This window comes from Dunckerocampus dactyliophorus, chromosome 20, assembly GCF_027744805.1.
Source record: "Dunckerocampus dactyliophorus isolate RoL2022-P2 chromosome 20, RoL_Ddac_1.1, whole genome shotgun sequence".
NCBI classification, from domain to species: domain Eukaryota; kingdom Metazoa; phylum Chordata; class Actinopteri; order Syngnathiformes; family Syngnathidae; genus Dunckerocampus; species Dunckerocampus dactyliophorus.
Genome location: NC_072838.1, coordinates 160426 through 188218, shown reverse-complemented (window position 1 = coordinate 188218; position 27793 = coordinate 160426). Strand labels below are relative to the sequence as shown.

At 46.1% G+C, this 27793-nt stretch overlaps 1 protein-coding gene and 1 pseudogene across 6 annotated transcripts; one reads left to right on the top strand and one right to left on the bottom strand.

Annotated features, from left to right (window-relative positions):
• The first annotated feature begins 201 nt into the window (after positions 1-201).
• Positions 202-14749, top strand: LOC129172893 (probable D-lactate dehydrogenase, mitochondrial). Of its 6 annotated transcripts, none has more exons than XM_054763102.1 (7): positions 202-719; positions 3839-3967; positions 9092-9204; positions 9264-9406; positions 9462-9549; positions 11026-11145; positions 14255-14749. In XM_054763102.1, exons 3-7 carry the CDS (start codon positions 9144-9146, stop codon positions 14269-14271), a joined length of 429 nt encoding a protein of 142 aa, XP_054619077.1. In that variant the 5' UTR covers positions 202-719; positions 3839-3967; positions 9092-9143; the 3' UTR covers positions 14272-14749. The 6 variants fall into 6 exon arrangements, 2 of the variants coding, with proteins under 2 accessions (XP_054619077.1, XP_054619076.1); XM_054763101.1 differs by having other exon boundaries at positions 202-3471; XR_008567122.1 differs by lacking the exon at positions 9462-9549 and having other exon boundaries at positions 202-551; positions 14255-14537.
• A 199-nt stretch (positions 14750-14948) lies between these two features.
• Positions 14949-17848, bottom strand: LOC129173597 (uncharacterized; annotated as a pseudogene).
• Between the last annotated feature and the right edge of the window lie 9945 nt (positions 17849-27793).

The window sequence follows — 27793 nt, the reverse complement described above, 5'->3', positions numbered from 1 at the left end:
CTATAAGTAATTATAAAACAGACATTTTGCATGCTCCCTTTGTGCAGAGACATTGCAATTTACATGCATTGTCGTACTGTGCACGCAAGCCGAGCGCTTGAATTGGCCCCAACGTGGCGGTAATCTCAGTTGTCGTAACTCTCTATATAGAGGGACTCTAGTCACAGAGCCTTTACGGCTTAGCTGCCGTAAAACCTCCTTCGAAGTCGGAAAAGACGGAAGTTAGCACATCACCAAGAGGACCAGAGGCGGAGTAGTTTTCGGGGAAGCACTGACGTGGCCGCGGGAAATTGAAGTGTGGTGAATTTGAGGGAAAAGGAAGAGTGCGAGATAAGGAATCTAATAAGTGTTGACGATACAGTTGAGAGGTTTGATATCTGGACTGGAGGTGGGTTGTGGGAAGCGGGCTCCATAGGTTTCGCCCGACAGCCTATATGGGCCCGGTACGACGTGACCGGTGCACCACGACCCCCAACCAACCAAAAGAGACACGAAGAGCTGGTGGCGGTGGTGCGGAGGGAGCTGAAGTGCGAGTGCAACCAAGCGGTACCGTGAGTGTAACAATGGGCTGTAGTTCAGATGATGGTGGTGATGAAGGGCAGATGAGATGGAGTACACACATGTTAAAATAGCAAGGAAACAGTCATGGGCAGAAGCAAGCAGCGAAAAAGATGATGATGGAAGCCAAACAAAGAAAAAAATAGGAGCTAAAACAAACGGTAAAGAAGAGTGTGGTGAAGAATGCAAAGTTATTATTACAATGAGCAAAGATAAAGGACATTTTCATTCATCCAGTTCATCTGACTAAAGCAATTGAAAAAGAAATAGGGAACGTTAAATACGCCAAAATGCTCAATAACAGAAGAATACTAATATCAGCAGCAAGGACATATGATGAAGTTGAAGTACCTTGATGGTGGAGAAATACAAGTACACAGGAGAGGAGGAGTCAAAACTGACAGTTTGTCTGTAGTACTTGTATTTGAAAAGGCAATACCGACAGACATACGTATAGGGGGTATGAATTTTAGGGTGTGGGAGTACATCCCACAACCACTAAGATGCTATAAATGCCAGAGAATGGGACACACAGCACAGCAATGCCAATGGAGGCAAAGGTGGGCAAAATGTGGTGGACATCATGACTACGGGATGTGTGCTAGCCATGCTAAGCTAAGATGCTGCAGTTGTGGAGGAGAACACAGTGGTGGATGTGAAGTTCAAAGACACGCAAAGAAGTGCAAAAATATCAAAGAGAGAATAAGCTATCATATGCTGAAGCAGTAAAGAATCTAGCTATGTGTGTCATGAATAAATAAACCAGTAGAGACTCAGGAAACTCATATAGAACATACAGGACATGCAGGAGGACTTCCTCAGAGAACACGCCATGGAAGATCTCAATTAGAATGGACCGCCCCCCCACAGCACTGTAACCATAAGAGTGGGACAGAAGAAGACACATTAGTTGGAAAGAAGAAGAACTTTGTAGCTTTGATATGTCAAGTCATCAATGTGGCCATCAGGCAAGAAAGGAAAAGTGACAGGATCAAAACGGTTGTGGAAGCTGCAGAACAATATTGAAACATCAAGGACGTGAAAGCAGAAGAAATACATGCTATGTTGGCTCTCCACAATGATGCAGGACCACAGAACGTTCATCCAACACATCACGGTACTCCACATCCTACCATGGAATGCAAGAAGTTTCATAGCCAACGGACAAGAACTTAAGAAATGTAGAAGAGGAAGTGGGAAAAGACCTGATATGATATGTGTGCAAGAAACATGGCTTAGACCCCATGTGGATGATGAGTTGCATGGCTATGAATCAGTGCCATTCCATAGAAAAGAAAAGCAACGTTTGTGAGGGATGGAATAACATCCAATAGAATAGCAACATGAACTGAAATAGAATGTGTGCTTATTGAAAGACATCAAGCAAATAGAAATGTCATCATGATTCATATGTATAACCAGTGTCAACTATTAGATGGTGAACCATTGGAGAAGATCATAAGCAGGCATGGTGCTAGAGAGATCTGGTGTGGGGACTTGAATGCACGTCATAGCAAACTGATCACAATGGAGCAGTAGTGGAAGCATTCATGGATATCACACAGTTAGTCTGCTTCAACAGGGGAAATGTTAGAAGAATAGATATACGCTCAAATAGAATGTCTTGGATTGGTTGAACATCGCTTGGCAAGTTCCTGAGAATGGAATGTACATGAAAACACAAGTATAGGAAGTGATCATTTCCCCAGAAGTTGGACAGCAAACACCCAAGTAGATGTCAAAGAAAGACCCAGACAGAAAAAGTGGTGCATTGGGGAAAATTCAGGGAGGAATGTAGCAAAGCAGCAAATTCAATAGCAATGGAAGGTGGCATAGAGGAATGCACAGTTAAGATGACAAATAAGATCATAGATGCAGCAATGAAAAGTATACCTTGGAAGTCAGTTGCAGGGGAAGGAAAATGGTTCCATGGTGGAATGAAAAGTGCACAACAGCTGGAAAAGAGCGAAATAGCGCACTAAGAAGGTTAAGGAGGAACCTCAGTCAAGAAAATGTCATCAATGAGCAGAGGCCAAAGAGTAATTAAAAGCAGTAAAGAAAAGGCATGGAGGGATTATTGCTCTGCCATTGGAAGGCAAATCAAGATAGGAGATGTATGGTCAATGTTGAAGAAGATGAGTGGGAAAAAGGTGTTTGTTCAAACATGAATATTAGCATTGAATAAACCTGGTAAGGATCCAAAGCATCCTGAGAACTATAGACCTGTTGCTCTAACATCACATCTATGCAAATGGATGGAGAAAGTACCGTACTAGTCAGAAGACTTCATTATTTCCTTGAACGTCCACAGTTACTTGCAACTTCTCAGTGTGGTTTTAGAAAAGGACGGTCAACAATGGATGCTGTAGTGAAAGTAAGCCATGAAATAGAGAAGAGCTTTCCAATGGAAAACTTGATGAATATTCTATTCTTTGATATTGAAAAGGCTCCATGTGGCGGGAAGGATTATGTAGATATTTCTACAGATGGGTGAAGAAGTGAAGGAGGGAAGGTGGGGATTGGAATCTATGTACCATCCATGAACTATAGCATTGCAACAAGATGACCTGATCAGGTTTCCCTTCATACAGCAGAAATGATGGCGATGATTATTGGCCTGCAATGGATAGAGGAAATCAAAGCAGATAGAGTGCTATGTTGTGTGGACTCTGGCAGCCTTATACAGTATTCATCATATGGAATGGACAGTCGCCTGCTCGCTACAAGAAAACTAAACGGTGAAAGAGTTGCTGAAGGAGCGACTCATGGCGGCAGCTGATGAAATATTGGCGATGTTTGAAAAAATGAAAGTTTCCAAAGAGGAGGAACTTTCCCGAACGAGAGAGGAGAAGGAGCGACTTCGACAACAACTGGAAGCTATTAGCAAGAATGGAGGATTGCTACACCTTGGAGGTATTTTCACTGTCTGCTGCTTTTAGGACACTTTATTCCCCTGGTAAGTCATCACGGTGGGAGAAAATGTCAGCTTTAGTGACTTCGAGTGAGAAGGACGTCCGCCATGTTGATTTAACCACCAACAAATGGGACAACAACTCGGAGGTCATGTGACTGGACGGCATTACACACAGCGTGCAGAAGAGTGTAACGTAGTAGAAGTGATATTAGTAGATTACAATATATGTTTTAGATTTTTTCATTGTGCTAACATGAGTTTCTGTGAGTGCCTGAGAACACGTGAACGTGTGCATTGACTTCAAGGAGAAACATCTCAAGGATCACGTCCGAGCTCACGTGTGTTTGTGTTGTTTGTGTCCTGCAGACGTCCAGAAGCTGATCGGTCATCAAGAACAACGTTCCCTTCAACAAAAGCCCCAGGCTCTCCACGTTAAAGAGGAAGAGGAGGAACTTCAGGATGAAGAAGCTTTGAGCGGCGACACAGACGGTGAAGGTGATGTGAGGACTCACGCTGACAACAAAGACGGTTTTCCTGCTCATTTTGTGCTAAAAGCTTTTTTTTAAGAGCTGACTGAACACACACGGAAACACACGGGACAAAGACCCTTGAGTTGCTCCTTCTGTGGCCGAACGTTTGCTAGCAGGTTCACCTTGATGCGACACATGAGAACGCACACTGGAGAAAAACCTTTTAGTTGTTCAATTTGTGGCAAAGGATTGTCTCACAGGTCTAAAATGACATCCCACGTGATTCAAGGAGGCGTAAAACAGGTAGTTATGCTACGCAATGAAACTCTCATTCTGTTCATTCGCACAAAAAAGAAAGAAAACACAAGAAAATGAATAAGAACAGAAGAAACATTAATACCAATAAATTAAGAGCAACAATAATATGTTCAGTGTTGAGTGTGTGTGTGTGTATGTTGTGTGCGGCGTGTGTGAGTACTTCGTTGAGAAGCCTGATGGCCTGTGGGTAAAAGCTGTTTGCCAGCCTTGTGGTCCTGGACTTCAAACTCCTGTAGCGTCTGCCTGACGGTAGGAGTGTGAATAATGAGTGTTGTGGATGTGTGCTGTCCTTGATGAGGTTGTGTGTTCTTCGTAGGACTCTAGTTTTATAAATGTCTTGCAGTGAGGGGAGGGCTGCCCCAACAATGTTCTGTGAGGTCTTGATCACCCGCTGGAGTGCCTTCCTATCACGTCTTGTACAGTTACCGTACCAAACAGTGATGGAGGCGGTAAGAACACTTTCCATAGTGCATCTGGAAAAGCAACTCAGGATTTGGGTGGACATGCCAAATTTCCTCAGTCTTCTCAGGAAGTACAGTCTCCTTTGGGACTTCTTCATAATTTGTTGGGTGTTATGAGACCAGGTGAGGTCCTCGCTGATGTGTGTGCCAAGGAACTTGAAGGTTTTCACCCTCTCCATCTCAGTCTCATCAATAAACAGGGGTCTATGCGGCTCCTTTTCCCTTGTTCTTGGGTCAATGATCATCTCTTTAGTCTTATCTGTATTGAGAAGGAGATTGTTATCATGACACCAAGCTATGAGGTCCGCCACTTCTCTTCTGTATGACGTTTCAACAGCACTAGTGATCAGGCCGATGACTGTAGTGTCATCCGCAAATTTAATGATGCTCGTGTTGTTCTGGGAGGCCACGCAATCATAGGTGAAGAGTGTGTAGAGGAGCGGACTCAGCACACACCCCTGTGGGGTCCCAGTGCTCACAATTCTTGAGCTGGATGTGCGATTGTGGACTCTGACTGACTGGGGCCTGCCTGTTAGAAAGTTAAACACCCAGTTACAGAGGGAGGGTGACAGGCCAAGTGTGAGGAACTTATTTGTGAGTTTGTGGGGGCTGACTGTATTAAAAGCAGAGCTATACTCTATAAATAGCATTCTGACGTATGTGTCCTGGCCCTGTAGGTGAGAAAGAGCTGTGTGGATGGCAGTGTTGACTGCATCATCCGTGGACCGGTTCTGGCGGTATGCAAACTGTAGAGGGTCCACAGTTGCCGGGATACTCTTTTTGATGTGGGTCATGACTATTCTTTCAAAGCACTTCATTACAATAGGAGTGAGTGCTATAGGGCGATAGTCATGTAAGCAGGTCACGTTGCTCTTCTTGGGTACGGGCACTATGGTGGTGGACTTAAAGCAGGTCGGTACAGATGCTTGTGCAAGCGACAGGTTAAATATGTCAGCAAGCACATCAGCTAGCTCTGATGAGCAAACCCGAAGTGCACGTCCTGAGATGTTGTCTGGGCCTGCTGCTTTTCGTGGGTTTGTTTTGTTCAGAACCCTGCGCACATCAGCTGATGTCACCATGAGAGGTGAGTCCTGTGTGCTCCCCAAGTCCAGCCACCCTCTCTGCTCATCAGGGGTTTGGGTGTCAAAGCGGGCATAGAACTCGTTCAGCTCATCTGGAAGTGTGGTTTGGCTGGATGTGGCTACGCTACTCCGCTGTTGATACTCTGTGATGTGCTGGAGCACCGCCCACATGCCCCGAGGGTCTGAGGTGGAATAGTAGCCCTCCAGCTTCTGTCTGTACTGTCTTTTGGCCTCTCGTATGGATCTCCTCAGGTCATATCTGGCCTTTTTGTAGTCAACCCCCCCCCCATCCTGCAGACACCCTCGTTTGTTCCTCCCGGTAGTCTGGATGGTGTGCTGCAACACATGGCCGACAGAGGGCAGCAGAGCAGAACACAGAGCATTACATATAACTTCTTAGCATATCTTCTATCCTTTTCACGATATAAAAGCTTTGGACACCCCTGCTTTAGATTATTCTCAGAACTGTTTCAATGTGATAGATCTCTACGGACAACAGATGCTAAGTTGCAGTTGACTTATACTCCTTGTTTGTTATATCAGTCACACTGACAAACCTTTTAGTTCAATTAGGACTTTCCAGTCAAAAATCATTTAGCTGAGAGGCTAAAGTAGCAAGCAGCGGACATGATATCCATCCAGCCATCCATCTTCTACCGCTTATCCAAGATCGGGTCGCGGGGGCAACAGCCTAAGCAGGGAGGCCCAGATTTTCCTCTCCCTGGCCACTTCGTCCAGCTCCTCCCGGCGGATCCCGAGGCGTTCCCAGGCCAGTTGGGAAACATAGTCTCTCCAACGTGTCCTGGGTCTTCCCCGAGGCCTTTTACCGGTCGGACTTGCCCTGAACACCTCCCCAGGGAGGCGTCCGGGAGGCATCCTGACCAGATGCCCAAGCCACCTCATCTGGCTCCTCTCAATGCGGAGGAGCAGCGGTTCTACTCCGAGTCTCTCCCGGATGACAGTGCTTCTCACCCTATCTCTAAGGGAGAGCCCAGCCACCCTACGGAGAAAACTAATTTTGGCCGCTTGTACCCGCGATCTTGTCCTTTCGGTCATTACGCGGACATGATAGTGTGAATGATATAGTGTTCTTACTATTCATTCCCTAACGACAAGTTACTAACTTACTAACTCCCTCAAAACTACTCGTAATTATAAGGATAAATGGAGCATTTTTGAACAAAGTGATGGCTACCTGTTACTTTCGTAAATATGGCGTCACGCGACGCCCAGACAGGATGTACTTTTCACGCTGCGGGGTCTGAAGAGTCAAGTGCGCAAGTGCGAAGGAGGACACAACCGGAATCGGGAAGACTAGCGTTCAACTAAAAGGGTGAGAGGAACGCCAAATAACTGGACCAAACATACAAATTATGTTTGGAAATATATTTCAGAAGAAGAATATGTACATATATAGAGAGAACGTGGTTTTCTGGAGCCCCCGAAGGGACATGGAGAAAATATATTGCCGAATAAGCTACAGGAGACACTTCCGGTCACAGCTTACGTCCACATCGCGAAAATCGGGTGGAAATGCGTCATTCATCTTCAACATTTTCCATCCATTCCTGTAAAAATGTAGAGGTATAAAGGGATACTGTAACTATAGCAACACGTTTTCAATTACGTGGTTATTCTGTTCGTCTTTTGAAAATAAAATACGAACGTCCAGTCCCAGCTAGTGTTGCTGGAAACACGTCTCTTTGAGTACTGGTACTGGTACGTTAGTACACTGATTAGCCATACGTGGGATTCTTTCACTTGTGTGCACTGCTTGTCCTACAAGGAAACACTCGCAAACTTGAACAATGTGTTGCTCTTAATTTGAAGTCTCAACGCAAACATCCGCTTAAAAACGGAATTAGAGGCAGTGCAACGCTCTTAATGGAAACCAACACTTTTTTTCCTGATAAAACAAAACAGTTTTGTGTTATCTCGCAAAAATCCGTCTTTTTTAACTCATCAGTTTTGTTGTGTGCTCCGAAGTGTTGTGTGTGTGTTTTCCGACTGCGTTTACGGATAATTATTTTGAATATGCCAACGGAAGTGCTCACGGTGACCTCGTAGTAAAAGTTGTTATTCAAGCATGTCTAAATCATGTCCCCGGTGGTGAAAGATTCTTCTGTCATGTGGCAGCATGACAACAGAAATCCTGGCCAGAGTAAGTGTTTTCTTGTGCTTTTTAGAGGGCATACTTTGGTGGGCTTGAGTTCAAGTGTCATGTTTGCAACTTTAAAAAGTACGTTTTGAGCTGGAAGATTTACTGTTAGATGAAAATGTGCTTGGCGCCGCCTGACCTTCTCGTGCGGACTTGTTCACTGCCAGGTACAGTAGCACACGTGCTGGTGTAGCCGAGTGAAATATTTGATTTAAAAATACTGTGCTTTTTGTTGTGAAAAAACCTCAAAACCTGTATTTATGTTTTGATGGAACCTTTTTTGTTGCGGTTACTGTTGAAATATATATGCTTTATAGCGACGCACACAGAGAGAAACGCGTGTCTGCTGCCATAACGTGGAAGTTTGAGCAGCTGGTGAGACGTGTTCTAGGCTCTGTGCTCCTGTGTGTAACAAAATGCTTAAAAATCGTTCTTTTCAATGTATTTTGAATGGGTAAATATTATAAGCATTTATTAAATCGTTGTGGAGCTGTTTTTGTGACTTTTAGTTGGAAAAACGTCATAAATATTCCACTTAAGTCTGACGAAAATTCCCCTTTTATGTGACTTGCTGCAGAAGTCAGGGGATGCTGCTGTGTGCCCCCGCTAGTAGTGTGCCCTCCTTGCCATTGTTCCACAGAAATAAATGTACAGATCCTGACTTGGTGTGTGTTCTTGAACTCGGATGCCATTACAAGTCTGCTACACTGGTATGTACAGGTATGCACCTTCTGCCATCTAGTGGAAGAGCATTTCATTCTTCTACCTGACACACATACACATAAATACTGTAGCACTAACATTAATGAACCAGAAATAAAAAGGTAGAGATCATATGGACATGCGCATGCGTGTTTCTTTTCATCCTCTCTCTCTACCAAACAGTATGGCTGACAAGTGGGCTCACTCTGTGTGTAGCATAAAGATCCTCTACATTACAGGACTACTCTGTTGTTTACCTGAAGAAAGCGGAGTATAACATGGTTGATCATCCCGAGTCAAAAGTGTTGAACACAGAAAACCTGTTTACCACCTTCTAAATATGCCTTTTTAACATTATTAGAGGAGTTTGAGGTGTGCACTTTGGATGTAGACATGACGTGTGTGTTTGTGTGTGTGTGTCCACACAGGGCGCCACCCTGGACGGTGCACTTTGTCAATTCCGATCAATATGCGGAGAGGATGGCGTGTCGGTGGGATCTGCTGTCAGAGAGCGACACGGCAAAGATGAATCCGTGCACAGGTGAGCGCCAGACTCCCCATTCTAAGAAAAGCTACGACCTTTGACAAAATGCTGTCCAGATGCCGTCCGCCGGATGTGGTGGTTTTTCCACGTTGTGTGGAGGAAGTCAGCGGCCTGGTCCAAAGTCTGCCATAGCCGATGCCTTCCCATCATCCCGTTTGGTAGCGGAACCGGCCTGGAGGGAGGGGTCGGAGCAGTGAAGGTGAGGCGTCTGCTTCAGTCTGAGGAAGATGGATCACATTGTGTACCTGCACCAGGAGGATTTTGATGTGACGGTGGAGCCCGGTGTGACCCGGAAGACTCTCAATGCCGACCTGCGGGACACAGGACTCTGGTTTCCTGTTGGTCAGTCCAACTCTTAGCAGGCTCATGACCACCGAATTACAGCCATTCTCTCCCAATACATGACATTGCTGGATTTATCTGATCACAACTTGACGTTTCCTAAACCAAGATGGCTGATTTCAGTAACGGCAGCCAGTTTTTAGCATACAGTTAGCAAATAGACTCCTCCCTCGTTTATGGCGGTTCATTTGTACCACACCCCCCACCATATACTGTAGCATTCAATGTTAATAAATGGAATATTTTAATAGTTGCATCATAGAAAACCTGTTTAGGACTTTCTAAATATGCTTTTTAACATGATTAGAGCCCTCTAGACATGCAGTAACACCCCTATAGTCACCTTTACACAACTATTACCCAATATAGTAGACATAAGAGAAAATAAGACACAAAATCTGTTTACCACCTTCAAAATATGCTTTTTAACATCAATAGAGCCCTCTAGACATGCAGTAACACCCCTATAGCCACATTTACACAACTATTACCCAATATAGTAGGAATAAGAGAAAATAAGACATGTTAGGCAGGGGAAAAACACCCCTTTACACTTGTATTATTCATTTTAGCAACACATGCAACTCTTATGCTGCAGGGACTCAAGATGGATGCTAGCTAGCAGGCTAACCAGTTAGCCTCGAATGTAATAGTTTTATGCATGTAAAATTCTAAAAATGCGTTTTTTGTTAACGTTTTTGGGAGACAGCCGCTGATGACATCATAGACTTGCGATGAAGCTGACCACCGCTTCCTGTTTGCATGTATTGGCAAGGTAATAGGATGCTCATGAGGACGTGTTGTTATATAAGTGCATCAAGAGCACAGTACGCTGATATCTTACACTAACCCAAGAATGGACATAAACGAGGCAAAATTTTGGCGTACATTTTCAGCATTATCCGAAAAACTGAGGCATATGCTAACCGATGTCTAGAGGGATCTAACAATATTAAAAAGCATATTGAGAAGGTTGTAAACAGGTTTTCTATGTCTTATTGTGTCTACTACATTGGTAACAAGGGTGTAAAGGTGATGTAGGGGTGTTAGTTCATGTTTGGAGGGCTCTAATCATGTTACAAAGCATATTTAGAAGATTTGCAAACAGGTTTTCTATGCCAAAAATATAATAATATTGCATTTATTGATAGTGAATCCTACTTCACGGAAATGCACTTACCACGGTCGGGTCGGGAACCAAATAACCGCCATAAAGGAGGGATTACTGTATTTTAGTCTTCATGGCAAATGCTTTGACTGATGCGACTCATCGTGTGGAAAATACGTCCCCTGTGGCATCAGTGGGTTTAAAGTCCAAATGTGAAGCTATGCAATAATAATGCTAATCAATGAATTGTGATTGCATGGAACCACCAATGTGCCTGCATGTATGTACTAGTATTCACATGCGTGTCAGACTAGAGATGTCTTTCCTGCCGCTGTTTTCCACTAAAGTCAGACACAATGTCCTGGTAGATCCTGGACTGATGGCAGCCTGCAGTGCATCCACCACCAATGGAACCATGAGAGAAAATGGAGGCGGTCCAATACTTGCTGACGGGACTATCATCCACACTCCTGGCCAGTGTCTCCGAGGTACAACTTTATTGATGAGGAAAAGGCTTCTTGAGACGTCATCTGTACTTCTGTGAAGAAGGTGTCGGACGTTTCCCTCCTCATCCGAAGAGCTTCGTCAGCGAACTAATAAGTGCTGGTAGCTTAGGCCTTAAATACAGTAAGAGTGGGCGGAATTGGTGTGCCAACACCCTCCTCCTATTGGTTCGTTACACTAAGCCTGGGCGGAGTAGTGGTATAATCCTATCCTGTTATTAACACCTCCGATAAAAGGGAAGTGTCGCTCGCTGAATTGGGTATGAACGACTCTGATACTGGCTTGTTTAGCATCTATTGTTCTGGCTCGGCCCTGCCTTCACCTCATTTGCAAGACTAAGAGCTGTGGGTTTTGGTCTCAGTAACCTGCTGAACACAGGGTCCAAATTAAACCTCAAACCACCATTCCGATTCAATGATGGGTTCTGTTGTTTGACAAAAATAGCTTCCTTTACTCCTCTTTCAAACCATCTGTTTTCTTTGGCCAAAATCTTTACCTCGCTGTCCTGAAAGGAGTGATTGGTAGCTTTCAGGTGTAGATGTACTGCTGATTGAGGACCACTAGAATTGTCCCTGCGATGTTGATAAAGCCTTTTTTGGAGCATTTGCTTAGTTACCCCAATGTAGTGCTCTTTGCATTCCTCATCTTTACAGTGGATGGAATAGACCACATTGCTCTGTTTCTGGTTAGGAGCCTTGTCTTTAGGATGCACTAATTTTTGTCTCAGGGTATTTACTGGTTTGAAATAGGTAGGAATTTTGTGTTGCCATAAGATCCTCTGGAGTTTTTCGGAGACCCCCGCTACATAAGGGACTACCACTCCTCTCCTTTTTGCTTCTGTGGGCTTTTGGGTTTCTTTCCCTACTCTCTTCTTTTGACATTTGTTAAAAGCCCACCGTGGGTACCCACAGGTTGAGAGCGCTCTCTGGACATGTTGTGTCTCCTTTTTCTTTCCCTCAGCACTAGTTGGTATTTGTTCCGCTCTATGTTGGAGGGTCCTAATAACCCCTAGTTTATGTTGTAGTGGATGGTTTGATTCAAAAAGCAGGTATTGGTCAGTGTGTGTGGCCTTTCTAAAGACCTCTGTAAGTAGCTGTCTGTCCTTCCCTATAATTACCTTGCAGTCTAAGAAGGCTAGTTGGTTTTCTTTAGTGTCCTCGCGAGTAAATTTGATATTGGTGTCCACCGCATTGATGTGATCTGTGAAAGACTGAATTTCTTGTTTTTTGATTATGACAAAGGTGTCATCCACGTATCTAAACCAGTGCCTTGGTTTTGTCCCTGAGAAGGATGTGAGAGCCTGTTTCTCCATCTCTTCCATCTACAGATTCGCCACTATGGGTGAGACTGGTGAGCCAATAGCACAACCATGAATTTGTCTGTAGAATTTCCCTCTAAACTGAAAATATGTGGTGTTAAGGCAAATTTCCAGTAATTGGCAGATGTGGTCAGCACTAAGTTTTGTTCTCCGATGCAGAGTTGAGTCCTCGAGCAGTCTCTTCCTCACCACAGAGACTGCTGCTGAGGTGGGGACAGATGTGAAAAGTGAAGTCACATCATAAGACACCAAAGTTTCCTCTGGCTCCAATCTGAGGTCTTTGATGCTCGCCACAAACCCTTTTGTGTTCTCTATATGATGATCAGTGTTGCCTACCAATGGGGATAAGACTGTTTTTACATATTTCGCTACATTGTACGTGGTAGAGTCAATGCTACAGACAATGGGTCTGAGGGGAAACCCTTCCTTGTGGATTTTTGGAAGGCCATAGATACATGGTGTAGCCTCCCCAGGGTATAACCTATGATACATCTGTCTGTCAATTAGTTCTTCCTTCTCTAACTTTTGGAGACAGTGTATGATTTCTTTCTTATACCTACTGGATGGGTCCCTTTTAAGTTGCTCATATGTGTTGGCATCACTAATTAGACTTGTTATTTTTTCTTCATAGTCCAATGTGTTGAGAAACATCGCAGGGACAATTCTAGTGGTCCTCAATCAGCAGTACATCTACACCTGAAAGCTACCAATCACTCCTTTCAGGACAGCGAGGTTAAGATTTTGGCCAAAGAAAACAGATGGTTTGAAAGAGGAGTAAAGGAAGCTATTTTTGTCAAACAACAGAACCCATCATTGAATCGAAATGGTGGTTTGAGGTTTAATTTGGACCCTGTGTTCAGCAGGTTACTGAGACCAAAACCCACAGCTCTTAGTCTTGCAAATGAGGTGAAGGCAGGGCCGAGCCAGAACAATAGATGCTAAACAAGCCAGTATCAGAGTCGTTCATACCCAATTCAGCGAGCGACACTTCCCTTTTATCGGAGGTGTTAATAACAGGATAGGATTATACCACTACTCCGCCCAGGCTTAGTGTAACGAACCAATAGGAGGAGGGTGTTGGCACACCAATTCCGCCCACTCGTACTGTATTTAAGGCCTAAGCTACCAGCACTTATTAGTTCGCTGACGAAGCTCTTCGGATGAGGAGCGAAACGTCCGACACCTTCTTCACAGAAGTACAGATGACGTCTCAAGAAGCCTTTTCCTCGATGGACAACTCCTGTACGACTGAGAGCCTACACAGAAACTTTATTGATGGCAAAGAAAGGACACGTCCGCTGGCATTCAGTATGTTGGCATCACATCCAGAATGATCCAATAGCAGGGCACATGGTTGGCAAATCATGACAACATTTCAAGGGAACAAATAGAAGCTAGCATGTTAGCAATAGCCTTCAGATCATGAAGGCACGTGTTGTGGGTCACTCGCCTCAAGCAGTGTCTCTACATGCTAATCAAGTACCCAGGTGTGTTTTTTCTACCTGAATGGTATTCTTGTTTTTGGCCTTAAGGTAGTCCACCTTTCCAGTCAGATCCTAGAAGTACATGAGTATAAGTACTACTGCAGTACATCCTGTACATGCTAATGAAGTACCCAGGTGTGTTTTAACTACCTGAATGGTGTTGTTGTTTGTGGTCTCTGCAGTCTTCAGGTTGTCCATCTTTCCAGTCATAGCCTAGAAGTACATGAGTGTCAGTACTACTGCAGTACATGCAAATGAGGTACCCAGGTGTGTTTTTTCTACCTGCTCCAGGCGGTCCATGCGTGTAGTCCACAGCCAGGAAGGCAAAGGAATCCATCCCACTTCGATGGCTATGAAGAGGAACATCACGATGAAGAGGATCTGGAGGCCTTTTCCCTTCAACCACTTGACTCCAGTCTTTCTGTGATCTGAATGAGAGAAGATGGAAGAACATGCTGCTTCTAAAAAAAACACTATGGGGCTTCATGGCTGGGGGGGTGTGAGAGCAGACCCCAGTCAGGGCCAGCAAGTGAAATAAAAGTGTGTAGTCGGCTTTAAAGAGATTGTGTCAGGATTCTTACGCACAATGACATGGTGAATGAATGAATGCATGACGACTATAATCATTCATTATTGTCGTAATGAATGATCGTGAAAGCACCCGCTCCCTGAAATGCTGTAGCTAGCATGCTGACTCCTAGCCCTGATGAGCTAACATGCCAACATGCTAACAGCACACTTTATATTACGTTTACACAGATGAAAATGGCCTAAATGCTAACATTAGCATCCTAGGAAGGCTAAAATGATATGTTAGCACGTTAATGAACATTCAAACACTGTCTATTTAAGTTTATACATTTAAAAATAGCAAAAACGCTAACCTGCTAACATTACCGATTAAAAATGGCGCACTCCTGGATGCACTGGGACGCATCATCAGTGATGTATCCAGGGCTCATTGGGTGTTTCGGGTCTCGCAACATCAGACACCCTCCCCCAGGTGACCCAGACGGGGTTGATCATGCCTCGGCTTGCGTCCCAGTAGCAACCCACGGATCTGCCCTTCTGAGCCACAGCCACCTTGTGGCTTTCTCTGCAGCTTCGCTTGCGGATTTGATGGCCCTCTTCTTGGCCGCCCCTGTTGTACCCAGACGGCCTAGGACTTTGCAGAGAGAACGTCCTGCAAAGCCTCTACAGCCAACTTCTATTGGCTCGTAAAATGTCCTCCAGCCCTTTCTCCTGCACTCCTCCACCAGTTCCTGGTACTTGGCACGTTTCCTTTCGTTGGCTTCCTCAATACGCTCTTCCCAGGGCACTGTCAGTTCAGATGTTTTGAAGCCTGCGAGGTAATGATCATGTCTGGCCGGAGAGACGTTGGTGCAATGTACTCGGGGAACCTCAGCTGTTTTCCCAGGTCAACGTGCAAGTGCCAATCAGTGGCTGAGTGGAGGAGTCCTGATGTACTCTGTGGACATGCCCGGGGTCTCTCTCCAGCTTTGATGAAGGGGACTGACTTGATCAGAGCATGGTGGTTTTTGCTGGTGTTGATGGCTGAGGCTATGCTTTCAGCAACTGCTTTCAGAACCTGGTCATGGCGCCAGCGGTAGCGACCATCAGCCAGGGACTTTGGGCAGCTGCTGAGGAGATGTTCCAGGGAGCCTCTTCCGGAGCAAAGGGGGCAGGACGGTGTCTCGTTCTTCCCCCACACATGGAGGTTCGCTGGTGTCGGGAGGGCGTCGTAGACTGCCTGCACAAGGAACCGGATGCGGTGGAAGTCTGCCTGCATGATGTTCGACCAGGTGACTTTACGCTGCAACGTGCTCTCCCATCTTGTCCCGGCCCCTTGCTGCCGGAGTCCCACTACCCTGCTCACTCACTCTTCCTCCACGCCTGCTCGAACCTCTTCCTGGAGTAGATGGTGTCTCTCCTTTCCCCGAGGCTGGCTCACTTGGGTCTTTGGGAAGTAGCCCAGGCCTGCTCTCTCTGTTGCCAAGGCCCCTACCAGCGCTTTTTGCCTGAGGCGTGACTCTGCCACCTCCACTGATTTCTCTGCCCTCCACTTCCTTCCTGTCCTCACTTTGATCCTAGCTGATGACACCTTGCTCTCCCTGGAATCCCTATACTGGAGGGCTTCTCTTGTACGTGCCACCTTGAATTCTTCAATAAGCCCACTGAAGGGTAGCTGGAGGGTGTTACTTGTCCCGTACAGGGCAGCGCTGTTGAGACTATGTGGCAAGCCCAGCCACTTCCGAAGAAAGCCGCTGATCTTCCTTTCGAAGGATTCCACAGTTGTGACAGGGACTGCGTAGACGAAGAGAGGCCACAAGACTCTGGGCAGAATGGAGTGCTGGTAGATCCAGGCTTTAAATCTACCAGGCAGGCCGGACTTGTCCACTTCAGTGAGCCACGCCCCTAGTTGTTCGCCAGCCTCCTGGATGGCAGCAGAGTCTTTCAGGCTCGAGTCAAAGAACTTCCCTAGGCTCTTGACTAGTTGCTGTGATGGATGGGATTGCAGATCCAGAGATAGAAAACCGGAACTTGTCTATCACCTTCCCCCTTTTCAGTACCATGGACCTTGACTTGGAGGGCTTGAAGCTCATCCTAGCCCATGTTATGAGTCTCTCCAGACCTTGCAAGATCCACCTACTCCCTGGGACCGATGTTGTGATGGTAAGGTCATCCATGTAGGCTCTTATAGGGGGCTAGCGAACGCCTGATCTAGATAGGGGCCCTCTGCATTTCACCTCCGCAGCCTTAACCACCATGTTCATCGCCAATGTGAAAAGGGTAACAGAGATGGTACAACCGGTAATTATTCCTTTCTCAAGGTGATGCCAGTCTGATGTTACTGACCCAGAAGTGAACATGAGCCTGAAGTTGGATTAATAATACAAAATCAGGAGCTTGATCTTGCTGGGAACATGGTGGAGGTGTAGGGCAAGCTCCACTAGTTTGTGTGGGATGGACCCGAAGGCGTTTGTCAGGTCCAACCACAACACAGTAAGGTCACCTCTGTTCTCACGGGCCTCTCTGATGAGCTGTGTCACTACTCCGGTGTGCTCTAGGCAGCCAGGGGCTCCAGGAATCCCCCCCTTCTGCACCGAAGTGTCGATGTAGTTGTTCTTGAGGAGGAACTCGGTCAGTCTTTTTGAGACAATGCTGAAAAACACCTTCTCTTCCACACTTAGAAGTGAGATTGTCCGAAACTGGTTGATGTTTTTCGAGTCCTTCTCCTTGGGAATCCAAACTCCTTCTGCACACCTCCACTGGTCGGAGGGTCTTACATAGGTGCTGGAGAAGCACTGGGCAGCGCTTGTAGACGAGGTAGGGTACACCGCTGGGGCCTGGGGAAGTTGCTGAGCGGGCTGCCTTGATAACCTCTTCAACCTCCTTCAGGCTAGGCTCCGTCAATTTGAACTCTGCTGTCGGTGGGGCAGGGCAGGTGAGAGCTATGTTGGGTTCTAGATCTTGTTCCCTCAGTGGGTCACTCAAGGTGTCCTGGAGGAAGTGGTTCGCTTCTTCTCTTGAGCACGCCAGCCGGCCACTGCGTTTATCCCCATGTAGCTGTTTCGCAAAACGGAAGGGATTGGCGATGAAGGCCGCTCACTTCCTAGCTCTCTCCCTTCCCCGCCTCCTGTGCCACTCTGCTCTGCGGAGGGTTTTCAGCTTCTTCCGCAGGATGTTATGCAGTTCTGCCAATGGTTGCTTCTCCTCCTCAGTAGCTCTCTTGAACCGTTTCTTGAGGGTTCGAAGTTCCTGGCGCAGTTGATGTATCTTAGTGGCCCTGCGGTTCATGGTGTATGGGGTGGTCTTGGTGTTGCCCTTCTCAGTCCAACCAAACCTTTCTGCGCCATACCTGATGATGATGATGATGGTGGTCATCGCTTGGAGCCTGCTGTCAACGTCTCCTTTGGCTGTGGCTCGAATGATGTTGGACACGTCCTCATCAAACTGCAGCCACTCGCTCCTTCTGCTTGCTGGGTGCCATTTAATCCGCTGCTGTGGAACTACTCTGCTGGGGTTGGGGGACTCTGGTACGTGGAGGGACTGGGATCTGTGGGTTGCCTCCTGTCCGGGCTCCTCCTGCGTCTCACCAGGTCCAGCACCTGTGCGTTGTACCTCGCTCTCCCGCTCCAAACATTTCATTCTGGCCTGATGGATTTTTAGGCCGCGGATGTTTTTGCATAGCTTGCCGCAGATACATGTCATTCTCGTAGTCGGTTTGTTTGCGGGGGTCATTAACCTTTGGTCTGTCCGATTGGATATCTCATCCTCCCCCCCTCTCGGGATCTCCTGGGGGTATTTCTCTTTAGGGCTTTCTGTAGCTTGTCGGGGTTCCTTCTCACGAAAGATACAGGCTGGGGTGCTAACCCATACTGTCCCGGGTGCCGTCTTTCCGAGCTGCCAACTGTCTCTCCAGTAGTTGACCAAACTATCCTTGGTTGCCACCTAGTCTCTTCCGAGGAGTCACTGGCTTAGCCAGACTTGTAACTTAAAAGAAACATCTCCTGGATGCACTGGGACGCATCATCAGTGATGCTAAGATGCTAGCTAGCATATTAACAATGTTAACGTGCTAATGTTTAGCATGCTAATGGTGCTAACATGCTAATAGCTAGCATGCTAGTGCTGAGTGTTTATGTGAGTTTATGGCGATAAAAATGTCTTAACGCTTCTGACTCATTAGTACCCAAAAGGTTAAAAAAAGGATAAAAAAATTGGACTTTGTCGTGCAATTTTGTGCATAGATTGCTCAATGTAAATGCTAGCGGCATAAACTAAGCCAGTGAGCTTTGGAGACGTCATAGGCTCATATGACGTTTTCCCCAGGGTTTGTTTGGAATCCGAATCCGAAATACACGCAAAGTAAGTTTGAATAGTGCCCCCTTTCGGCCAATATACTCCCATTATAAACACCCATTTTTCATGTTCAATAATCCTGATATTTTTATTTTTTCCTGTAAATAACACATCAATCCCATGCTCGGGAGTCGAGCTTTCGGTGAAATGGTGAATGGAGCTGGTTTTTAATTTTCCACCACCAGATGGCGCCAGAGACCAACAGTTGCTTTGGAAAAACCATTGTTTGCTATTACGATGCTCTTCCGGAGTTAAGTTCATACAGGTGAATCGTGTACGTGCATCTGTGTTCGTGCGTGCACGGGCGCGCGCATCATCTGCTGAGACATGCAGATAAATGATTATTGCGCGAGGTATTCACAAAATCGTAGATGCTTTTGCAAAATGCATGTCAGCATTGATGAAATGCATTTCAGTCGTGTTTTCATGACATTACCATCGCGTTTGTCGCATAAACATGACGTCAAATGTACGTGCTCGGATGCAATCCCACGACTCCAACAGAAGAGGCCATATTCCACATGAGAAGCGCTCAAGGCCACCCTGGAGTCCGATGACTCAAAAGTTGCTATCAACGACACATCTGAAGCTGATCTAGGGATTTAAAATATCAATATGTGACTTACAGTATCAGAAATACTCTTATGGGCATGGCCCAAACAGCTCTATTCGATGTTGGCGTGAGGGACTTTGAAGCAAGCATGAAGGCTTAAATGCTAAGATGCTAAGCTAAACGCTGGCTAGAGACACGCCCACGCGTTCCTGAGTGGATCGGTATGTAAGTCACGTGTTCCATCTTGTGCCAATCAAGGGTGCAGGCATGATGAGGGCAAATCAAAGGCCAATGAATAGGAGCCGTCTGACTTTTATTGATCTCGAGGGGCGCAGGGACTGTGTACAAATGTGGTCTTCTGCCTGATCACGTGTGTAGCATGTACTTCCAATAGCATCGCTTCTGCCAAGAGACGCTTGTGCTCATCAATCATTCTGCTTCATCAATTCATGTGTCACGTGTCCGTCCATTTTGCTGCTCTTTTCTTGTTCAATGGTATTTTAGAATGTGCTGTGGGCCAACAAAGAACAGCCCTGATGCTGTATTTATGAAACACTGTTTCCAAAGTGCAGCACAGACGAGTAAATACAGAAATAAGAAGTCAAAGTACAAACTACTACAGTAAACAAAACACTGTAGAATTACTGTAGATATTTGAAACAACAAGTTCAAACAATCAAAGCAATGAATACAAGAAGCAGGTGACAAATCAATCGATCAAAATCAAACAAAAGCTTATTGAAAACTATGCAGAAGGCCCGGTCTCCCCTGGTCTTCAGTCTGGTCTTGGGCCCACCGGTCGGACCCGGCCTTCGGACCTCAATGTGCGTGCTGGAGGGGCCGGTCCATTCGACGCCTTCAAAACAATCAATCAAATCTTCCAATCAATTGTAAACCGCACAGGCACCCAGTGCAGGGGGGCTAAAATGGGGGGGATGTGCTCCCCCTTCTGGCTCCTGGTAAAATCCGTGCCGCAGAGTTCTGGACTAACCGGAAGCCAGAGAGTGAGAGTGTGTGGCTTATTCCAGAGTACGCTGCATTACATCAGTCCAGACCTGAGGGGAGAAAAGCGTGCACCGCTTGTTGGAAATGTGGCAAAGATAAACATGAAGATGATCACAGGATTTTACAACGCCGTTTAAAATGGCTGTCTATGATGACGCCAAGGCCGGTGGCCGCGGGACTGACATGGTTCTTGAGGGCGATGACTTCTGTCTCCCCCTCGTTGAGCTGGAAAACATTTGGAGCCGACCAGACCTTGACGTGGCTTAAGCACTCGAGAATTCACGTATTTGAAAGGATACCCCTTTAAGTGAAAATAAATGACATCTTTCTACAAATAACATCAATCAAGGCAGAAGAAACACAAATGCGTCGGTTGAGCCAGTATGGGACATCCCGACTAGGAATTCTTTGGCCATCGGTGCAAAAGGGCAGCAGACGTGAACGTTAAAATCACCAGCAATGAAAATGTTGTCATGCTTGATCGACACAGCAGCCATAAAGTCAGAAAAGCCCCCAATCAAATGTTTGTTGTGTTTGGGTGGTCTGTAGATGACCTCACACAACACTGGCTCAGTTTGTCGCAGCTCACCTCAAATGAGGAGAAAGCCACCATGGACAATAGCTTCTGGTGTGAAATAGTAGCAACACCTCCTCCACGGCACGGCCGGTACTTCTTGGCGCGTTGGTGGAGGTCCAGTCGGGAGGCAACAGCTCAGAGAAGGCATCCACTGACCTAGCATTCACCGGTGCACAATCGCCTGCCACCTTAAGAGGTTGCCGGGGCTCACGCCGCCTGAAGCCCCAGGAGGAACGACGCTCGTTGTGTCACCCGATGACGGGCATAGGCCAGGCCCCCCGTTTGTCACGCCGTATGTTGGCACTGATCAAAAATAGTTGGAGTGATGGGTGCTCTACACCAAACTTTACACCAAACGTCCTTTCTGCTCTGTCGCCAATAACGGAATACAATGAAATATTTCAACTCCTTCAATCCCAGCCGTTTTTCAAAAGCTTCGGTAGTGGCCATTTTACATCTTTCTGACTGATCACATGGAATATTGTGTTCCTTGGCTTTATAAACATTGAACCGATCAAAGGAAACATTAGACTCCCTCTTTCATCAGGAAAACAAGTTGGTTTCTACTTTTTCCCTTCTTTAGTCATCAGCAGTAGAACATAGGGAAGTTTCAGGGAAATGAACTAAAACAGGGGGAAAAGCAACTTTTTGTGAAAAGATACATTTCAAGCACCACTTTCACTTTGACACAAATATTTTTTGCTTCAATAGCTCCAATATCTAAACTACACCGACATAAACACACAAAACATGTTGCTTGACATCAAAATAACCATTTATGTACAAATACAAGTGAAAAAACATTTACCAAGGCAAGTTCTAGTAAAAACAACATGGAGAACAACAGGCGTCTGTTAACCTCAGGTGAATACTGTAGGTGGGATGTTCACGTAACATTAACACTTATTCAGATAACTACAGCCTAAGCAACATCACATGACTAGTTTACTTGCAGCCTGTCATCTGCAGAATATGGTTTCCTTTTTGGGGGCCTTTATGTTCCGTCTTCATAAGTTGACGTTTGCATTGTACATGTTCAGTGGTACAGGAGTGATGGGTGTCAAGTTCTTGAGGACTTTCACCAGCCTTAACTTGAGAAGGCCGAGAAGGTTGCAGAGGACACTTTTACAAGTCAACTCCTGTAGAGTTTCTTGCGTTTATTTGACACCTCAACTATTTACAGGAGCACAGGTTAGGTTGATAACCTTAGAATCAGAGAGGAATAGTATCAAATTATTACTCTTTACTCTGCAGTTTGTAACTTAGGAACAACAATAGCTGTCACATGCCAGTGGTCTCTCCGCTCTTCTCTTGTTACAATCATTTGAATAGTTGGGACAAACATACTGGAATGATACTTTAAGGGTCTTTGTTCTTTCCCATTTGTTTACTTTGTACAACCCCAAGTATTCATAATGTGTGTCATTGTTCTGTCACAAAAAAGTACATCGCAATTGCCACTTCAGTTCTATCAGGGGTTTAAACGACCAGCATCATAGTTGTCATAAGAATTGTCATGTTCTTTGATGAATACACGTGCAGTCATGTGACATTTATTTTTAACCATATTCTCAAATTAGCCCAATTTGACAGAACACTTGACCCACTTGACTTCCTGGTTCTTGAACCCGATGAGGTCACACCAGCTTCCTTGACACTCGCTCCTCCATGGGTATCAAGATGACGAGGTGTCTCACATCTCTGTGAAAGATTGTGGTTGGAGGTTGACTCTTTGGCTGACCAGGTTTCCTTTGGGATGTAACGTACTTTATGGTTGTTGCTGGGTAACTTGGGGAAACCTTGACCTCGACGTCCCTTACGATACCTCTGCTATCAGAATTGGTACTGACGACTCGGGCTAGTTTAAACTGGCCCCTGAGTGCATTTTGATCAGCGATCCAAACGATATCTCTGAGACGTTCTGTTCCTTTGTGTGCCATTTGCTCCTCACAAAAAGATTTGAACCAGCAGGTTGGCACCACTTTTTCCAAAACTTGTGGACCTCTGCTTGAATGAAGCTGACCCTTTTGTATGGGTACACCTCGAACAGGAAGTTACCAGGATCTCTCAGTGGACTTGCTCAGTCTAGCAGAAGAGAGTTGGGACTCACGTACTCCACGCAGTCCTTGATGCTCTGTATTGTCACGTCGATGGGTCTTTCATTTGTAAGATCGGCTGCCATAAAGACCAATGTCTGGAATTCTCCCCATGTCAGGACTCCATCTCCTCCGATATTAATAAGTGCCCGTTTAACTATTTTCACAGCCGCCTCTGCTGCTTCATTCATGTGGGGTGAATTTGCCGGGTGAATTTTCCAGGACCATTCTGTCCCACTCTTTGTTGCTTCTTTTTCAATGTTGGACGCTTCGAGGACGGCCCGAAACCTATAGAGTTCCTCAAGAGCAGGTTTTGTCCCCACAAAGTTCGATCCAGTGTCTGAACACATTTTTGTGGGTGTCCTCTAAGTGATGTGAATCTGTGGTAGGTTAAGAGGAAAGCTTGGGATGACTGGTTGGTTTCAAGATCAGCGTGGCTAGCTCTTGAGGCCATACAACAGAATACGATTCCCCATACCTTGAGTTTGACTCTCCTTTTAACCTCATCCCTTACTTCGTAAGGCCCAAACAGGTCAGCAGATATAAAGTGGAAGGGAGAAGCGGCATTAGACCGTTCTGGAGGGAGATCACCCATGATTTGTTGGCACAATCTTGCTCTGTTTCCTACAGGAAATGCAGTTATCTGCCACCTTCTTTGCAAGTCTCCGGCCTTTTATAATCCACGCCATTTTCCTCATCCTGAGGAGGGTTCCAGCAATCTCTTCGTGGTTTACATTGTGGGCTTCACGAGCAATCAATGTTGAGATCCAACTCTCATATGGCAAGATTGGGGCTGCGGTTAAATGCTTGAGTCCTGCCCTCACACATCAAGTGACCAGTGCTTTTGTCCTTGAAAACTACTAGTCTATGGAATGTGGTGGTTGGAACCTCTTCGCCATTTTGGACTGAAAGAAAGATGTCTCTCGATGCATTTTCTCGTTCTTTTACTGCTGATACGATCTTTTTGGTCTTCCCTCTGTGTCATCAGCCACACCCCACTTTGGCCTCGCACTTGTCCCTTTACCTAACTTGAGCCACGTTTTTGCGACTCGCCTCAAGGCTACCACTTTTACTAACTTGGAAAGGCTGCTGAATCTCCTGACATCGATAAGGGCTTTGTCCCCTTCACCTCCGAGAGTTCAATTTGTCGATGTTGTCTCTTGACACAGCAGTGATGCTAAAAATGCTCTTCTCTGGAGTTTGTCCACTCGTTCTCTTGCTTGAGATACAACTTCCATTGCAGATTTTTTAGGCCGTGTCTCAACTGGCCATTTCAGGAATTCGGGTCCATTTTGCCACAGAGAATTTTCCGTCAGGTCATCAGGAATGCATCTTCTTGTGATGATGTTGGCAATGTTGAGGTTCCCGGGAATCCACCACCAGTCACCAACCGGTCCAACTTTCTGTATTCCTCCTATCCGGTTGGCAAAGGTTTGGTATGTAGCTGTCTCTCTGAATAGCTCCTAGGACGGTTTGGCTGTCGAAGTGGAACCAGTGGTCAACTTTCAGTCTGCCCTGTCTTCCCATGAATTTCCTGAGTCGAGCTGCAAAGACAGCTCCACAGACTTCTGCCTTGACAGCATCCCCCTTCTGATCTAGTGGAGTCAATTGGTTTTTTGACTAAACAAGCCGTACTTGAACCACTTTGTCCGTTTCCCACCTTAAGTACATGAAGTTAAGTACATTTGTTGTCATCATCTTTAAGCTGGTTAGGGAGGACAAAAGTCTCTGCTGGCTTGGGGTTGTCGTTGTCCAGCTTCCTCCAACTTTGACCCGATCGCACCCAAGGCTTGAGGAAAAAGAAAAATGTCTGCAGGATCCTCTCAACTCCTTGGGTGATTTTGGTGAGTTCTTCAAGGAAGTTGTGAGAGGTACGGATGTCGTCGACATACTGTAGCTGTCCTCTTCTAGAACCCTACGTTCCTCCTTCATGTGGGACAAAATGCTTAACTTTGCGGTCTCCCGCATTGCTATCTGAGCGATACATCCGGCTGGTTTATCGCCAATGTTGACCCTCGTGATGGCATACTCCCCGATCTCCTCTTCTGGACGCTCCCTCCAGAGGAACCTGTCTAAGTGCAGCTCTTGGTCCTCTAACCATGCTGAGTTCTACATTTTTTTATGTCGCCCAAAGCCGCACATACCCCTGTCCTAAACCTCGACAGGATGCCTCTGATTTGGTTATGGACATCGGGTCCCTTCAGAAGTATGTCATTCATGCTTATTCCTTCGAACTTCTGGCTACTGTTCCATACGAGCTGCACGGGAGTTGTTACCGAGTGAGGATTTGGGGCTACCAGGTGACTCACGTACCATACTGGGCCTTTCCAGGTCTCTAAAGTCTTGTCATTGAGTCTCGTTGCGGCTCCCCGCTCGACCATCTTATGGATTTACATTTTATACGCTTGTTTCAAATGAGGTTCCTTGTTTAACTGCCTTTTGGTCCTCAAGAATGTTGCTTTCACTGCATTTTTGTTGTTTGGTAGGGAACTTGGGTCTTCAATCCACGGGTATTTCGGGTCCCAATGTGGTGTCGGTTTATGTTTGTCTCCTTTGACATAGGTGAGGCCCTCCTTGATCACTTCCAGTTCTCTTTCCTCCACCAAAGTCATTTATTTCCCTCCGGGCTGGTACTTCACACAGCAGCACCCACCACATTTTGGCTCGCAAGCTTCACCAATACTATGCCATTTCCACCATCTCACAAACTCCTGGTGTATACTGAACTTTGATGACGCTTCACTTGTTCTTTGTATTCGATTGCTGCTGTTCTCATGGACCGAGCAAAGTACGTTTCAGAGCAGAGTGCAGGGACTTGCATGTCTTCCGGTAAGTCGGGGTGTGTGCCGCCTACTATTTTCCCGAGTGGACTATCCTCCAAAACAAGATGCTTCCCGACAGTTCCAACTGGTCGAGGAGCCAGGAAGCCTTCGCCGTGAACAATTAATAATTCGATTTCCTTTGGTCTTCTCAGTTCTTCTGGTGGAACATGTACTTTATTTTATTTATCCCACAGCGGGGAAATTTACTTGTTACAGCAGCAAGCAAGCAAGACAAGTAAAGAGAACAATAAAGTAAAGCATCGTGACTACAACATGGTTCAGGTGGTGCAGGTGTTCTAGAGCCTGACAGCGGTCGGTATGAAGGACCTGCGGAACCTCTCCTTCTTACACCGTGGGTGTAACAGTCTGCTGCTGAAGGAGCTGCTCAGGGAAACAACAGTGTCATGTAGCGGGTGAGAGGTGTTGTCCATGATGGATGTCAGCTTAGCCAACATCCTTCTCTCCCCCACTTCCTCCACGGAGTCCAGAGGACCGTCCAGGACAGAGCTCGCTCTCCTGATCAGCCTATTGATCCTGCTCCTGTCCCTGTCCGTGCTGCCCCCTCTCCAGCAGCCCACAGCATAGAAGATGGCTGAGGCCACCACAGAGTCATAAAAGGTCCGTAAAAGAGTCCTGCACACACCAAAGGACCTCAGTCTCCTCAGCAGGTGGAGGCGACTCTGGCCCTTCTTGTAGAGGGCGTGGGTGTTGACGGACCAGTCCAGCTTGTTGTTAAGGTGAACACCCAGGAATTTGTAGCTGTCTACCAACTCTATGTCCGCTCCCTGGATGTTCACCGGTGTGAAGTGAGGTGTTTTCCTCTGGAAGTTAATGATCATCTCCTTTGTCTTGCTGGTGTTGAGTTGCAGCTGGTTAAGCTCACTCCATTGTGAGCTTAACACACATTTCCCACATTGGGGAAGAACTTTAAAAGATCTTCGGGTCCGATAGAGTTTTGGACTTTGGTAATTTGGTCAAGGCCAGAGCATCGAAGTGCCTACATTCTTGTTCCTCTGGATGTCTTGAGTCGCAGTGTGAGCCCGTATTCCTTTGTTTCTACTGTTGTGATGATGCCCCCTACACCATGCATGGCAATCGTCACATAGTAGCTTCTTAATCCTAGCCTATGAGCAGCTTTGTGGGTGATAGTTTGTATCTGACCCGAGGTCGACCATTGTCTCCAATTTCTCATACTTGCTTGTAGTTGCTTCTAAAAGCATTAACAGGACTGTCTGAGTAGTGCCTGACTTGTTTGTGAAAGTCCTTTTTGCCTCTTTGGCGCCCTCAAGTGTCATGTATTTTTTGACTTCGAGATGTTCGGGCGACAGGCTTGACAGGATTTTCTTCAGGTCACTGAAGGTGGTGGAGTTGGGTCTCTCTTTTATCCTCTCGCAGTCCTTTTCCTTTCTTGGGCACAGGAAGTAATGATGGTGCCTTGCACACTCCCTGTTGTTACAGAGCAATGCTTTTTCACACCGCTCCCCGATGTTGTGGCATTTCAGACACAGTTTGCAGGCACCTAGATCTGCGACAGCCGCCCTTTTTTCATGAAGACCAAGTCCCTTAAACTTCCTACAGAGGAAGATCTTGTCTTGATGTGGCTCTTCCCTGCACACGGTACAAGAGCCTTCAGGGTCCCTTAGTGAGGTCCATGTCTTGGTAACTGCTATTTTTTTCTCAGCGGAGAGGTCGGGTTTCCTCAAGCAATGCATATTGCATTGATGGATTTGTTGAAGAAGACCTTCTTGGTTCTTTAGAAATGCTAATAACTTGTTGTATTGGTTGGAAGTTGTAACACCATTTTCACAAGTTTCATCTGAAACTTTAGCCAATCCCTCAGTATGTAATGGGCTAGTTTGCGTTCTACTGATACTACGTTGGGTGGGTTTTCTGCTGCAGCAGGATTTCCCAATT